At 40.6% G+C, this 13,328-nt stretch overlaps 1 protein-coding gene across 1 annotated transcript in view; it reads right to left on the bottom strand.

The window, feature by feature from the left end:
- Positions 1-13,328, bottom strand: part of LOC138745428 (protein unc-45 homolog A-like) — a 45,558-nt gene that overhangs the window by 13,916 nt on the left and 18,314 nt on the right. The window contains exons 8-11 of the mRNA XM_069902437.1: positions 6,028-6,198; positions 4,395-4,566; positions 2,245-2,545; positions 72-166 (exon numbers count right to left, since the gene is read on the bottom strand). Coding sequence (XP_069758538.1) covers positions 72-166; positions 2,245-2,545; positions 4,395-4,566; positions 6,028-6,198 — 739 coding nt within the window. The remainder of the gene's footprint in view (positions 1-71; positions 167-2,244; positions 2,546-4,394; positions 4,567-6,027; positions 6,199-13,328) is intronic.

Genomic DNA, 13,328 nt, shown 5'->3' with positions numbered 1-13,328 from the left:
TCTTTTCCCAATGACAGTGGTCCTTCACTCCTACCTCTGGGCTGTGCCTTGGGTGCCAGAAACCAGCTCACCTGCGACACTGCTTTGCCAATTTGCAGGTTGACCCTTCAGCAAACTGCTTCATGCTGCAGTCCGTTCCCCCTGCTGAGCCCACCTTGCACAGACCCTGGGAACAGGAAACATAGCAGGTAATCCATAGGCTCAACGTCAGCAACTAAAAACAGCAATGGTAGTGTCCATTTGACAAAGATGCTGGAAAAACTCAGCAGGTCACGCAACATCCATGGAAACTACAAGGCAGTCATTGTTCATCTACAGAAGGCAATGGCAAGAACAACACTGTACAAATGATTCTGCAATAGTCACAGGGCAAGGAACTCAGGATGATCTCCTGTAGGGAAATGCTTTGTTCAGCATGAACATTAATCTACTTTCCATCACCTTCATTGCTTCCTTGATCAGAACAAAGCAAGTGGCCCCTATTCCAGACAAACCAAGAACCTAGTCTGGGGCCATATTCAAATACAAGAGCAGACAAATCCGACTGAGACGAATACATAATACAAAATTAAACAGACTTCAATTGAAACAAGGCTCCTCAGCTCAGGATATTCCAAAGCTCCCCTTGTTTTGAACCACCCCGCCCCCCCCACCCCCACCACCTTGCTTTCCCTAATCTTTCTGCCCTCATTCCCCCACCTTTTTCCCTTTCAGCTCCTGAGAGGCGACATGGATCCTTCTGCAACAACAGGTGCCATCTCAGTAGTTTTACACCAGTGGTTTTCAAACTTTTTCTTTCCACTCACATACCTCCTTAAGTAATCCCTATGCCATCGGTGCACAGAGCACCGATGGCATAGGGATGTAGATTAACTAGGTGTAAAATGGGCAGCACGGACTCGTGGGCTGCAATGTCCTGTTACCATGCTGTATGTCTAAATATATTTTTTAATTTAACAAAACAAAGCATGTCAGTGCCTCTACTTCCTCAGGCGTTTTCAGAGATTTGGTATAACAACGAAAACCTTGGAAACTTCTTCAGGTGTAGTGGAAAATGTGCTGACTGGCTGCCTTGTGGTTTGGTTTGGGGGCACCAATACCTCCGAGCGGAAAGCCCTGTAAAAGGTAGTGGATGCAGTTCAGTACTTAAGGTAAAACCCTCCCCACTATTGAGAACATCAACAGAAATGCTGCTATCAGAGAGCAGCAGCAATCATCAAGGATCCACACCACCCAGCTCTGTTCCTGCTACTCCCACCAGGAACAAGGTCTCAGTGTCACAAGCCTCGCACCACAAGGTTCAGGAACTGCTGTTCCCCCTCCACCATCAGACTCCTCAACAACAAACTCAATCAGGGACCCATTGAAAGACTCATACTTTACACATTATTTATTACTGAATGTTTTTCTTTGTATTGCAGTTTGTTTACATTTCTCTCATTTATCTTGAGTTGTTCTTTTGAACTATCAATAAGTGGTCATTCTGCCTGCCCTGCATTCAACTTCACTCTCGACTTTGGCCTACACCTTTCTCCCTCCTGTTCTCCACCCCCTTCCCTTCACTCCATGACCTACCGTCCTCCCAAAGTGCATCAGCCTCAGCATCTTTTCATCATCTCCTAGCTTCTTACCTTTCCCCCACCTGCATCCACCCATCACCAGCCAGACTGTGACCCTTCCCCCTTCCAGCCCCCACCCATCATTTTATTTGGACTTTTGTCCCGACTTCTTATGGAAGGTTAAAACCCACAATATTGACCAGCTATTACCTTCCATGGATGTGCCTGATCCCCTGAGTTCCTCCAGCATTTTGTGTGCCTCTCTGGGTAATGAGGTGATCTTATTTGAAATCTACCGTACATACACGCATAATAGTGAATACCATGTAAAAGTTGACCCATCCCCCGATTTTTGGCCCCAAAATCTGGTATTTTCCATGTTTGTACGTTCTCCCCATGTTTGCATGGGTGCTCCAGTTTCCTCCCACCTTTCAAAAACACAGATGGGGGGGGGGGGGGGGTTATAGGTTAATTGGGGTATTTGGGTAGCATGGCCTCATAGGCTGGAAGGGCCTGTTACCATGCTGTATGCTTAAATTAAATTAGAACAGGTCCTCCTGGTCTACACAACTTCATTGCCACAAAGCCACCGACTCAGTGGACTGGTTCCCCGAGAGGCACAAACGAGGAGTGAACCAAGATCAAGTGTTCCCCTCAAGTTTGACCTGAACTTGCCTCAACTTACCACCAACGCTCGAATTTTGATTTCATCACTTTTATTTTTTTTGTACATGTCCTTCAACAGAGTCACCCCGTTAGCGGTAATGAAGGAAGCCCTCTTGGATTTGCCCGCAGCGTGAATCAGTGCTTCCACAGCGATCAGTTGGTCGATCTCTCGTACCGAACTGCACAGAGCAATCATGCATTCCAACACACCACTCATCTCCAGCACACGGTTCCCAACCTCCGAGGGCCCCTGAAGCAGGGTGGATACAGTCTGGATTGCCTGCAGCTGGCTCTCCATTCCTGGAGTCTCAAAGCAGCCCCTACCCAGAAGAAATGTCTATTATTTACAGAGAAGCATAGTAAATAAACAATAAATAAACCAGATATTCCAATCAGCATCTCTTCCCTGATGTGTGAGCCCCACCCAGCATTGATACTGAGCAGTGCTGGAACATCCTCAGACGAAGCTTTTGCAAAAGACGTAAAGCTTCAAAAGAAACTTGGACACTTTGTAAATCTTTACCAGTATGGTCAGTGAACTTAATTTGCTTTGTTATGGTGGGCATGGCAAACCAAATCATCCCAAATTATTTTTCTCCTCCTTTGATTGTTGCTTGGGATCGAGGACGTCTTACTTTCAGTGTGGTTTTGTGGGACCAATGTTGGAACTGGATTCTCTTCACCCCATGGGGTGGGGGTGGGAAGGGCAGGGTACTGCATTAGGTGGTACGCTCCTTGCTCTGTTTCCACTGAGCTCCTGGGCATGCTTTGAGTGTCTCCATGCTGTCCTGAGTGCTCTTTCTGGTCTCTAGGTGGGAAGCGTCCAGAGACTTGTCCGAGTAAGTGGGTCTGTTCATTTTCTTCAAAGACTTAGACAACATCCTTGAATCTTTGCCTCCGTCTGGCTGATAACCTCTTCCCATGAGAGGACTGGGAACAAAGCCTCTATTTTTGGAGTGTGGTGTCAGGAATGCAGGCATATAAATTTCTGATTACAGTCAGAGGTAACTCGCAATCATTTTTTAATTGCTCCCTTGAAGCTGCTCCCTTTCACCATAAACTGCCCAGGGCAATCAACACTCCAGTTATTCACCTCCAAGATGGTTGTTCAAATGCAATTTAAACAATGATGAAACAATCTGAACCCCCCCAGCCCTAACTTGAACTCCAACCCGAATCCTTACCCGATACCCCAACCGTAACCACACCCCTAACCTCAAACTTTATTTGGGAAAGTTCACCCCCTCAAAACAGAGGATGTAAACCTAGTGCAGAGTCCACACCTCTCCCCCCATTACACCCTACCCCCAGGAAGGGGAGTGCAACTCCAACCACGGAGGGACTCGCACAAGAACAGAAATAAAATCACCGACTAAACAGAGGGTAGAAACTTGCTCCAGGACGAGTTCTGGACTCGAAACAACCACGGAGAGTGGAGGAAGGCACTGATTCCATTACGAGCCAGGAACAGGTCCAACAAAAAGTGACAGTTTACAGTGACACAAAACCTCTGAGAAAGGAGGCCAAGAGGGATGATTATCCCACTGCCCCTACATTGGGGTTGGGGTCCTATTTGCACTGCACTTCCATCACAGTAAAAATCCAAAGGCACTTTCTGGAAGCAGCTTCAAACAAAATATAACACCTTCCTTCAGGAGAAATCAGGACAGACAACCATAGGGTTGTTCAAAGTATTGAACAAAGAATTACCACACAGAAGACCACTGGGTCGCACCAGAGTAAATCCCATCAATTCCATTCCCCTTCTAATTTCCCGGCAATGTACTCGGGAGTTCAGGGAAGGAAGGGCAGAAATTAGGGCCTTGGCATTGGAAGGCACAGCTGACCATTGCAATGTGATTAAGCACAGGGGGGGGCGGTCAGACTGAAGAAGCTCAGTGACCCTAGAGGTGACAAGGTTGGAGGAAGTTGGATGGAATAGGAGAGGCTTCAACAATGAGCTGAGAAGCGAGACCGATTAATTTCCCTTTCGTAAGGGCCAACAAGCAGGAAATGGGAGTGGAAAGTGGCGGATTTTTCCCCTTCAGTGAACCAGAACACAAATCGCTGTGGCAGAGCACTTCGAGGGAAGCAAGTCTCTGTCAGGGCTGGAAACCGGGACTCTTCAATCCCAGTAACACACATTTCCATTCAGATGCCAGCCCCCACCTGATATAGTCCTCGCAGAGCTTATGAAAGGCTTCGCGCTCTGTGTCACATTTCAGATCGTCATAGAGTTTGTTCAACAACACCGACACACTCATCCGACAACTGTCCGTCACTGGAAGGCTGTCAGGAATTTCAGACACCGTCCCAGCCATTTGTAGAATTTTCTTCATTCCTGATCAGAGCAAACAGAGGCAATTAGATGTGTCACAGTTGAGCTGAAACAAGGGTGAAGGAGTCTTGCCTGGAGCACGTTACATGAGCACAAAACTGGTGAAAGGTTCCCCAAAGGCTGGCTTACAGCAAATGTCTCTGGCAGATCAGTTTATATTCAGGTGAAATCACGTTTCAGTGGATAACTGACTGAATAACCATGGTTCACAATAAGCATAGAATACAGAACACTGCAGCACAGTACAGGCCCTTCGGCCCTCGATGTTGTGCTGACCCATACATTCCTTTTTTTTTAAAGTACTACCTCGTAACCCTCTATTTTTATTTTATCCATGTTCCTGTCTCTGAGCTTTTTAAATGCCCCTAATGTTCCAGCCTCCACCCCCATCCCTGACAAGGCATTCCAGGCCCTCACAACACTCCATGTAAAAAAAAACTCACCCCTGTCGTCTCCCCTAAACTTCCCTTCCTTCACTTTGTACCTGTCCTCTGGTGCCCTGGGGGGCGGGGGGGGAAACACTGCCTGTCTACCCTATCTACGCCTCTCAGAATCTCGTCGACCTCTATCAAGTCTCCTCTCATCCTTCCTCATTCCAAAGAGAAGTCCAGCTCTGCTAACCTTGCCTCACAAGACATATTTTCCAATCCAGGCAAATCTCCTCTGCACCCTCTCCGTAACTTCCACATCCTTCCTGCAATGAGATGACCAGAACTGAACACAAGACAAAGATTTGTAGAGTTGCCGCATGACCTCTCAACTCTTGAACTCAATCCTCCGACTAATGAAGCCCAATATCCCATAGGCCTTATTAAATCTCCTTCCAACCTGCGCGGCAACCTTGAGAGATGCATGGACTCGAACCCCAAGGTCCCTCTGTTCGTCCACACTCTTACGTAACCGACCATTAACCCTGCACTCAGCCGTCTGGTTTGCCCTTCCAAAATGCATCACCTCACAATGTAGCCAGACAAGCTCTGACCTCGTGAGGAACTTCCCAATGTACTCAGTCTGTTGGATTTAGGCAGGCAGTCAGGAGCAGGCCAGCTCGTCTTTGACGGTGAGTTAATTCCGACCAACTCACCTCATACTTCACTACAGTCACACAACAATTTATTTGGCATTGGTTTGAAATTGGTTCACAGTCTCTCAACCTTCTTCGCCCATCTAGTAAATTGTTCTAGCATTAGGACAGTTGCTTTCACCAACCTGCTGAGCACAGATTAATGAGCCTCAAATCTGCTACATCAACAGGGTGTCAATCTCAATTGTTTCACTCTACCCAGATGATGACTGATCTGCTAATTGCTCCACAAGCTGTTTTTCTTTTAAAATCTCTCTCTGCTGTTTATCTGGTATGAATTCTCATGAGGTCCGTAAAGAGCTGCTCTGTCAATGAACAACCCCTAAATCAGGACAATAGTTCAAGAAATCTGGACCCAGTTTCCTTTGGTTCTGACTTACCCTGATCAATGACCCAAATCGTCATGGAGTTGTTTGGGTCCCGCAAGGATTTACGCGGCACATTTTTAATCAGGAGGTTTAAGGAATTTTCTCGACCGTGCGCCGAAATATCGCGCTGCCTCAGCATCTCTATCAGGTGGTGCATCATCGTTTTCAGCTCCTTAATGGGATCTAGACGTGAAACACGAGAATTACCCAAACATCATTCACGCAATCTTCCAGAAAGTTCTGCCGGCCACAAGCACATTGTCTAGTCTCGCAGAAAGACATTAGTTCTCATTCAAATCCCCTTCACAGCCTTGGCCTGTCGATTCTCCAACTCTAACTTCTTGCACACCTTCTGTATTGGAGGATTTAAACCATGCTTTTTACTTCAGATTTAAACCATGTTTTTTTTTTACTTTTGTAGCCTTTGCATCTGCAAGGCTGAGAACCTGCTTGTTTTTTAGGATCAGCAGACATAAGCTAAATTCCACCATGGGGCCCAGAGATGCAGTTATCTGACAAAAGGACATCTGTGTACCCAGAACATTTAATCTTCCTGTCTGTTTTGGTCACAGACCTAACCTTTTTTTTTAATTTTTCACACTATAAACCATATTGACCAAGATACATACAGACATTTTTTCTCTTGAATATATACAGTGTCATTTTCTCCCCCTTTTTCCCCCCTCCCTTCCCCATTTATTTGAAGTTCAATCTATAAGATACATTAAACCCGTTAAACAATGTCACTTTAATAAAAATAAACAAGAAATTTTACTGAGTCAGTTCTTTTCGTTATCTTCTCCTTCTGTCATTTTAGGTGGTGGAAGTCCATGGTAGGATTTCTCTATTGTATTTCATGAATGGCTCCCATATTTGTTCGAATATTGTGATGTTATTTCTTAAATTATATGTTATTTTTTCTAATGGAATACATTTATTCATTTCTATGTACCATTGTTGTATTCTCAAGTTGTCTTCTAATGTCCAGGTTGACATAATACATTTTTTTGCTACAGCTAGGGCTATCATAACACATCTTTTTTGTGCTCCATCCAAATCGAGTCCAAATTCTTTATTTCTTATATTACTCAGGAGGAAGATCTCTGGGTTTTTTGGTATATTGCTTTTTCTGATTTTATTTAATATCTGGTTTAGATCTTCCCAAATTTTTTTTCACTTTCTCACATGTCCAGATTGCATGAATTGTTGTTCCCATTTCCTTTTTACAGCGAAAACATCTGTCAGATACTGTTGGGTCCCATTTATTTAACTTTTGAGGTGTGATGTATCCAGTTATATTGTATCATGCGTAACCTCGTGTTTATTGTAATTCTCATAGTTCCAGAGCATAACTTCTCCCATGCTTCCTTCTTTATCTTTATGTTTAAATCTTGTTCCCATTTTTGTTTAGGTTTACTGTTTGTTTCCTCGTTCTCCTTTTCTTGCAGTTTGATGTACATGTTTGTTATAAATTTTTAAATTATCATGGTGTCTGTAACACATATTCAAAATTGCTTCCTTCTGGTAACCTCAGACTGTTTCCCATTTTGTCCTTCAAGTAGGTTTTCAGTTGGTGGTATCCAAACATTGTATCGTGAGTTATATTATATTTATCCTTCATTTGTTCAAAGGATAATAATTTATTTCCCGAAAAACAATTTTCTATTCTTTTGATCCCTTTTCTCTCCCATTCTCTGAAGGAAAGGTTATCTGTTATGAAAGGGTTTAGTTGATTTTGCGTCAATATTAGTTTTGGTAGTTGGTAATTTGTTTTATTCCTTTCTACGTGAATCTTCTTCCAAATGTTGAGCAGATGATGCAATACCGGTGAATTCCTACGTTGCATCAATTTTTCATCCCATTTATATAGTATATGTTCAGGTATCTTCTCCCCTATTTTATCTAGCTCTAATCTGGTTTTTCCCTTGTTTGATAAAAATCTGATAGGTATCTTAATTGTGCGGCTCTATAATAATTCTTAAAGTTTGATAGTTGTAAGCCTCCTTGTTTGTACCATTCTGTTAATTTATCTAGTGCTATCCTCAGTTTCCCCCCTTTCCATAAGAATTTCCTTATTATTTTCTTTAGCTCCTTGAAAAATTTCTCTGTTAGGTGAATTGGTAATGACTGAAATAGGTATTGTATCCTTGGGAAAATTTTCATTTTAATACAGTTTATCCTTCCTATCAGTGTTAGTGGTAAGTCTTTCCAATGTTCTAAGTCGTCTTGTAATTTTTTCATTAATGGATGATAATTTAGTTTATATAGATGGCCGAGATTTTTATTTAGTTGTATACCTAGGTATCGCATTGCTTGTGTTTGCCATCTGAATGGTGATTCTTTCTTAAACTTTGTGAAATCCGCATTATTCATTGGCATCGCTTCACTTTTATTTGCGTTGATCTTGTACCCCGATACTTCTCCATATTCCTTCAGTTTCTTATGTAATTCTTTTATTGATAGTTCTGGTTCTGTTAAGTATACTATAACATCGTCCGCAATAGACTGATTTTATATTCCTTCTCTTTTATTTTTATCCCTCTTATTTTATTTTCTGTTCTTATCAGTTCTGCTAGTGGTTCTATAGCTAACGCGAACAGTGAGGGAGATAGTGGACATCCCTGCCTTGTTGATCTGCTTAAGTTAAATTGTTTTGATATATATCCATTTACTGTCACTTTTGCCAATGGCCCCTTATATAATGCTTTAATCCAATTAATATATTTCTCTGGTAGGCTGAATTTTTGTAGTACTTTGAATAAATAATTCCATTCTACTCTGTCAAAGGCCTTCTCTGCGTCTAAAGCAACCGCTACTGTTGGAGTTTTATTTCCTTCTACTGCATGAATTAAGTTAATAAATTTACAGATATTGTCTGTTGTTCGTCTTTTTTTTAATAAATCCAGTTTGGACTAGATTTACTATTTTTGGTACATAGTCGGCCAATCTGTTTGCTAATAGTTTAGCTATTATCTTACAATGTGTTAAGTTGAGATATTGGTCTATATGACGCTGGTGCAAGTGGATCTTTCCCTGTCTTTGGCATTACTGTAATTATTGCTGTTTTGCATGAATCTGGTAAGCTTTGTGTTTTATCAATCTGTTTGATTACTTCCAGGAGGGGAGGAATTAATAAGTCTTTAAATGTTTTATAGAATTCTATTGGGAGTCCATCCTCTCCTGGTATTTTATTGTTCAGTAGTTTTTTTAATATCTCCTGTAATTCTTCTATTTCAAATGGTTTTATTAATTTATTTTGCTCCTCTGTTTGTAATTTCGGTAGTTCAATTTTAGTTAGAAATTCATCTATTTTGTCTTCTTTCCTTTCGTTTCCAGTTTGATATAGTTGTTCGTAGAATTCCCTGAAGTTTTCATTGATCTCCATTGGATTATATGTAATTTGTTTGTCCTTTTTCCTTAATGCCAATACCATTCTTTTAGTTTGTTCTGTCTTAAGCTGCCATGCTAGAATTTTGTGCGTTTTTTCTCCTAGCTCATAATATTTCTGTTTTGTCTTCATTATGTTCTTCTCCACCTTATATATTTGTAGTGTTTCATATTTTATTTTTTTATCTGCCAATTCTCTTCTTTTAGTTGTATCTTCTTTTATTGCTAATTCTTTTTCTATATTTTTTATTTCCCTTTCCAACTGTTCTGTTTCCCGATTGTAGTCCTTCTTCATCTTAGTTATATAACTTATTTGCCCTCTGATGAATGGTTTCATTGCGTCCCATAGTATAAACTTATCTTTCACTGATTCCGTATTTATTTCAAAGTACATTTTAATTTGACGTTCAATGAATTCTCTAAAATCCTGTCTTTTAAGTAGCATGGAGTTTAATCTCCATCTATACATTCTTGGTGGGATGTCCTCTAGCTCTATTGCCAATAACAGGGGTCAGTGATCCGATAATAGTCTAGCTTTATATTCCGTTTTCCTAACTCTCCCTTGAATGTGGGCTGATAACAGGAATAGGTCTATCCTTGAGTATGTTTTGTGTCTACCCGAATAATATGAATATTCCTTTTCCTTTGGGTGTTGTTTCCTCCATATATCCAAAAGTTACATTTCTTGCATCGATTTAATTATAAATTTGGTTACTTTGTTCTTTCTGTTAGTTTTTTTTCCCCAGTTTTATCCATGTTTGAGTCCAAATTAAGGTTAAAATCTCCTCCTATTAGTATGTTCCCTTGCATATCTGCTCAAAGATATCTTGCATAAATTTTTGATCTTCTTCATTAGGTGAGTATACATTGAGTAAATTCCAAAATTCTGAATATATCTGACATTTTATCACTACCTATCTCCCTGCTGGATCTATTACTTCCTCTTCTATTTTAATTGGTACATTTTTACTGATTAATATAGCTACTCCTCTAGCTTTTGAATTATATGACGCTGCTGTTACATGTCCTATCCAATCTCTCTTTAATTTCTTGTGTTCCACTTCAGTTAGATGTGTTTCTTGTACGAATGCTATATCAATTTTTTCTTTTTTCAGTAAATTTAACTGTTTCTTCCTTTTGATTTGGTTAAGTATTCCATTAATATTTAAAGTCATATAGTTCAACATAGCCATTTCATACTTTGTTTATCTTTCCTTTCCGTTTCCTCATCACCACCTTCCCTTCTTATCCATTTCTGCTTTCTTTTTTTGAACACATTATAAGACAACATTTCTAAAACATAAAATATTTCCACTATACTCATATCTAAAATTCCTTTAACCCCAATAGTCCCTCCCGTTTCTGAGTTGCCCTTTGTCCCTTGTCGGGCAACCACATCTCCCCTCTCCATTTGGATTTGCGAATCCGCTCGCAAGCGTCAACTGATTTCGCAGTGACTGTAATTCTTCCCCACCCAACCCCCCCAGAAAAGATTTTAATCTTCATATATAACAAATGTCACTCTCTTAATTCCCTCCTTACTTCCTTTCTTCCATTTCTTTCCCTTCTTAGTTCTTACCTATACTCTATTTTTTATATATACATATATATACATACACACATATACATATATATATATATATATATATATACCTACATACACACATACATATAGTTTGTCATTTTTGTTCTTGTTACATCTCTTCATCTCTCTGTTTTGTAGTTGTTCTGCAAATTTTCGTGCTTCTTCCGGATCCAAGAATAGTCTGTTTTGCTGTCCCGGAATAACTATTTTAAGTACCGCTGGGTATTTTAACATAAATTGAAAACCTTTTTTCCATAGGGTCGTTTTTGCTGCATTGAACTCCTTTCTCTTCTTCAGCAGTTCAAAACTTGTATCTGGATAGAAAAAAATTTTTTGACCCTTGTATTCCAGTGGTTTTTTGTCTTCTCTTATTTTTTTCATTGCCTTCTCCAATATATTTTCTCTTGTTGTATATCTTAGGAATTTTACTAGAATGGATCTTGGTTTTTGTTGTGGTTGTGGTTTAGGGGCTAATGTTCTATGTGCCCTTTCTATTTCCATTTCTTCCTGTAATTCTGGTCTTCCTAGGACCCTGGGGATCCAATCTTTTATAAATTCTTAAATATTTTTGCCTTCTTCATCTTCCTTAAGGCCCACTATCTTTATATTGTTTCTTCTATTATAATTTTCATTATATCTATCTTCTGAGCTAACAGCTCCTGTGTCTCTTTAACTTTTTTATCAGATTCTTCTAATTTCTTTTTTAAGTCCTCTACCTCCATTTCTATGGCTGTTTCTCGTTCTTCCACCTTGTCTACTCTTTTTCCTATATCTGTCATGATCATCTCTAATCTATTCACTTTTTCTTCTGCACTTTTTACTCTTTTTATTTCACTGAATTCTTGTGGCTGCCATTCTTTTACTGATTCCATATATTCTTTAAAAAAATATATATCCATGTACTTGCCCTTCCCTTCATCTTCCATTTCTCTGTGTTCTCCCTCCTCTTCTTCTGAGTCCACTCCAGGATCTGTGTCCTTTACCTCTATCTCTTCTGGTTTTCTTATTGGGTTGTTTGTTTTATTTTGTTGGGTATTTTTGTTTTTCTTATTTTTATTAGAAGTGTCTTGGTGTTGGTCGTCTTCCTCTGGGTTGGTCATCTGTTGTTTCTCTGAATTCCTATTTTCATTCTCTTCCTTCTTGTTCCCGTTATTTTCTATGTTTTCCTGTTGAGAGTCTTGCTGTCGTGTTATACTTGTCTGTTTCGGCTGTAGAGATTTACTCCTCAGCTGGTCCCCCCTCCCGTTGGTGTTTTTTTTTGTCTTGTACATCGCGCATGCGCGAGGATTTGCACTTTTGTTTGGCTCCGTGAGCCATCTTTGTAGTCCTGAGTTCGGGGTTTCCACTGACCTCAGGGAGCGGGCTTCTCTCTCCACGGCGGGCTTCCTCGTACTGGTAAGGCCTTCACCTTCCTCTTCCGACGTCCTTCCTTCTTCTTTTCTTCCTGTTGTTTCTGGTTTTTCTTTCTTTGCTGCCATTTTCTCCACACTTTCACTTTCAATTTGTTCTGGTTTCTGTGTTAGTGACTTTGTTTTTTCTCTACCATTTTATTTTTCTGGAGAGGGCTGGTATTTTCTTACCGGTCACTACTCCATCACGTGACTTCCTCGTCACAGACCTAACCTTGATGCAAAATAAACCATTGTACTCAAAGTGATAATTTGAAAGTTGTGTTATTTGATAGAAGCCTAGCATGCTAGCTTGCTCGCTTATCTTTGGGTAAGCAGTTTTTGGGTAATATAAGCCATGGTCCCGCTGCTGAAGTTTGAGACTCTCCGAGAGGTGGCAACATCTCTCAGCAAGAAGAAGAACTTCTAGAGTCCAGCCAACGTCCCGGTCGGGGGAGGTGGAGAGTCAACCTACTATAAGAGTGCAGTCGTTGTCCCGCTTTGGCAGTTGGGACCAGTCCAGGCGTTGATAAGTATAATTGTGAAGGGCTTGCATATTGTAGTTTGAAATCAGCTTTAGATTTTGTAATAAAGATTTGTATAAACTGAAGTGCTCTCGGCGTGTGTGTCTATTTTCTTTCGGTAGCTCAAACACTGTGACCAATCTAAAATGAACATAGTGAGAGGTACAAGTTTACCCAGGACACCTTCAGTCCCACAATGACAGTCATACCTTTAACTGCCAAAGCCCTGAGCTCATCTATCCTCTGCACAAACTTAAAAAACAACCCTCCTTCGGTCAAGGTTTTTATTCTCTTTTCCTTCTATTTCTCCCAGATGAACATCAACCCATTTCAATAACATTCTTGTAAATTGTTGGGATACTTTTGCACTTGATTGATTTTTTACTCCCTCTCTATATTGCAGCTGGTCAACATTTCTTTGTTTACATG

The sequence above is a fragment of the Narcine bancroftii genome, chromosome 11 (assembly GCF_036971445.1).
Source record: "Narcine bancroftii isolate sNarBan1 chromosome 11, sNarBan1.hap1, whole genome shotgun sequence".
NCBI classification, from domain to species: Eukaryota; Metazoa; Chordata; class Chondrichthyes; order Torpediniformes; family Narcinidae; genus Narcine; species Narcine bancroftii.
This window is presented reverse-complemented; position numbering and strand designations above follow the sequence as displayed.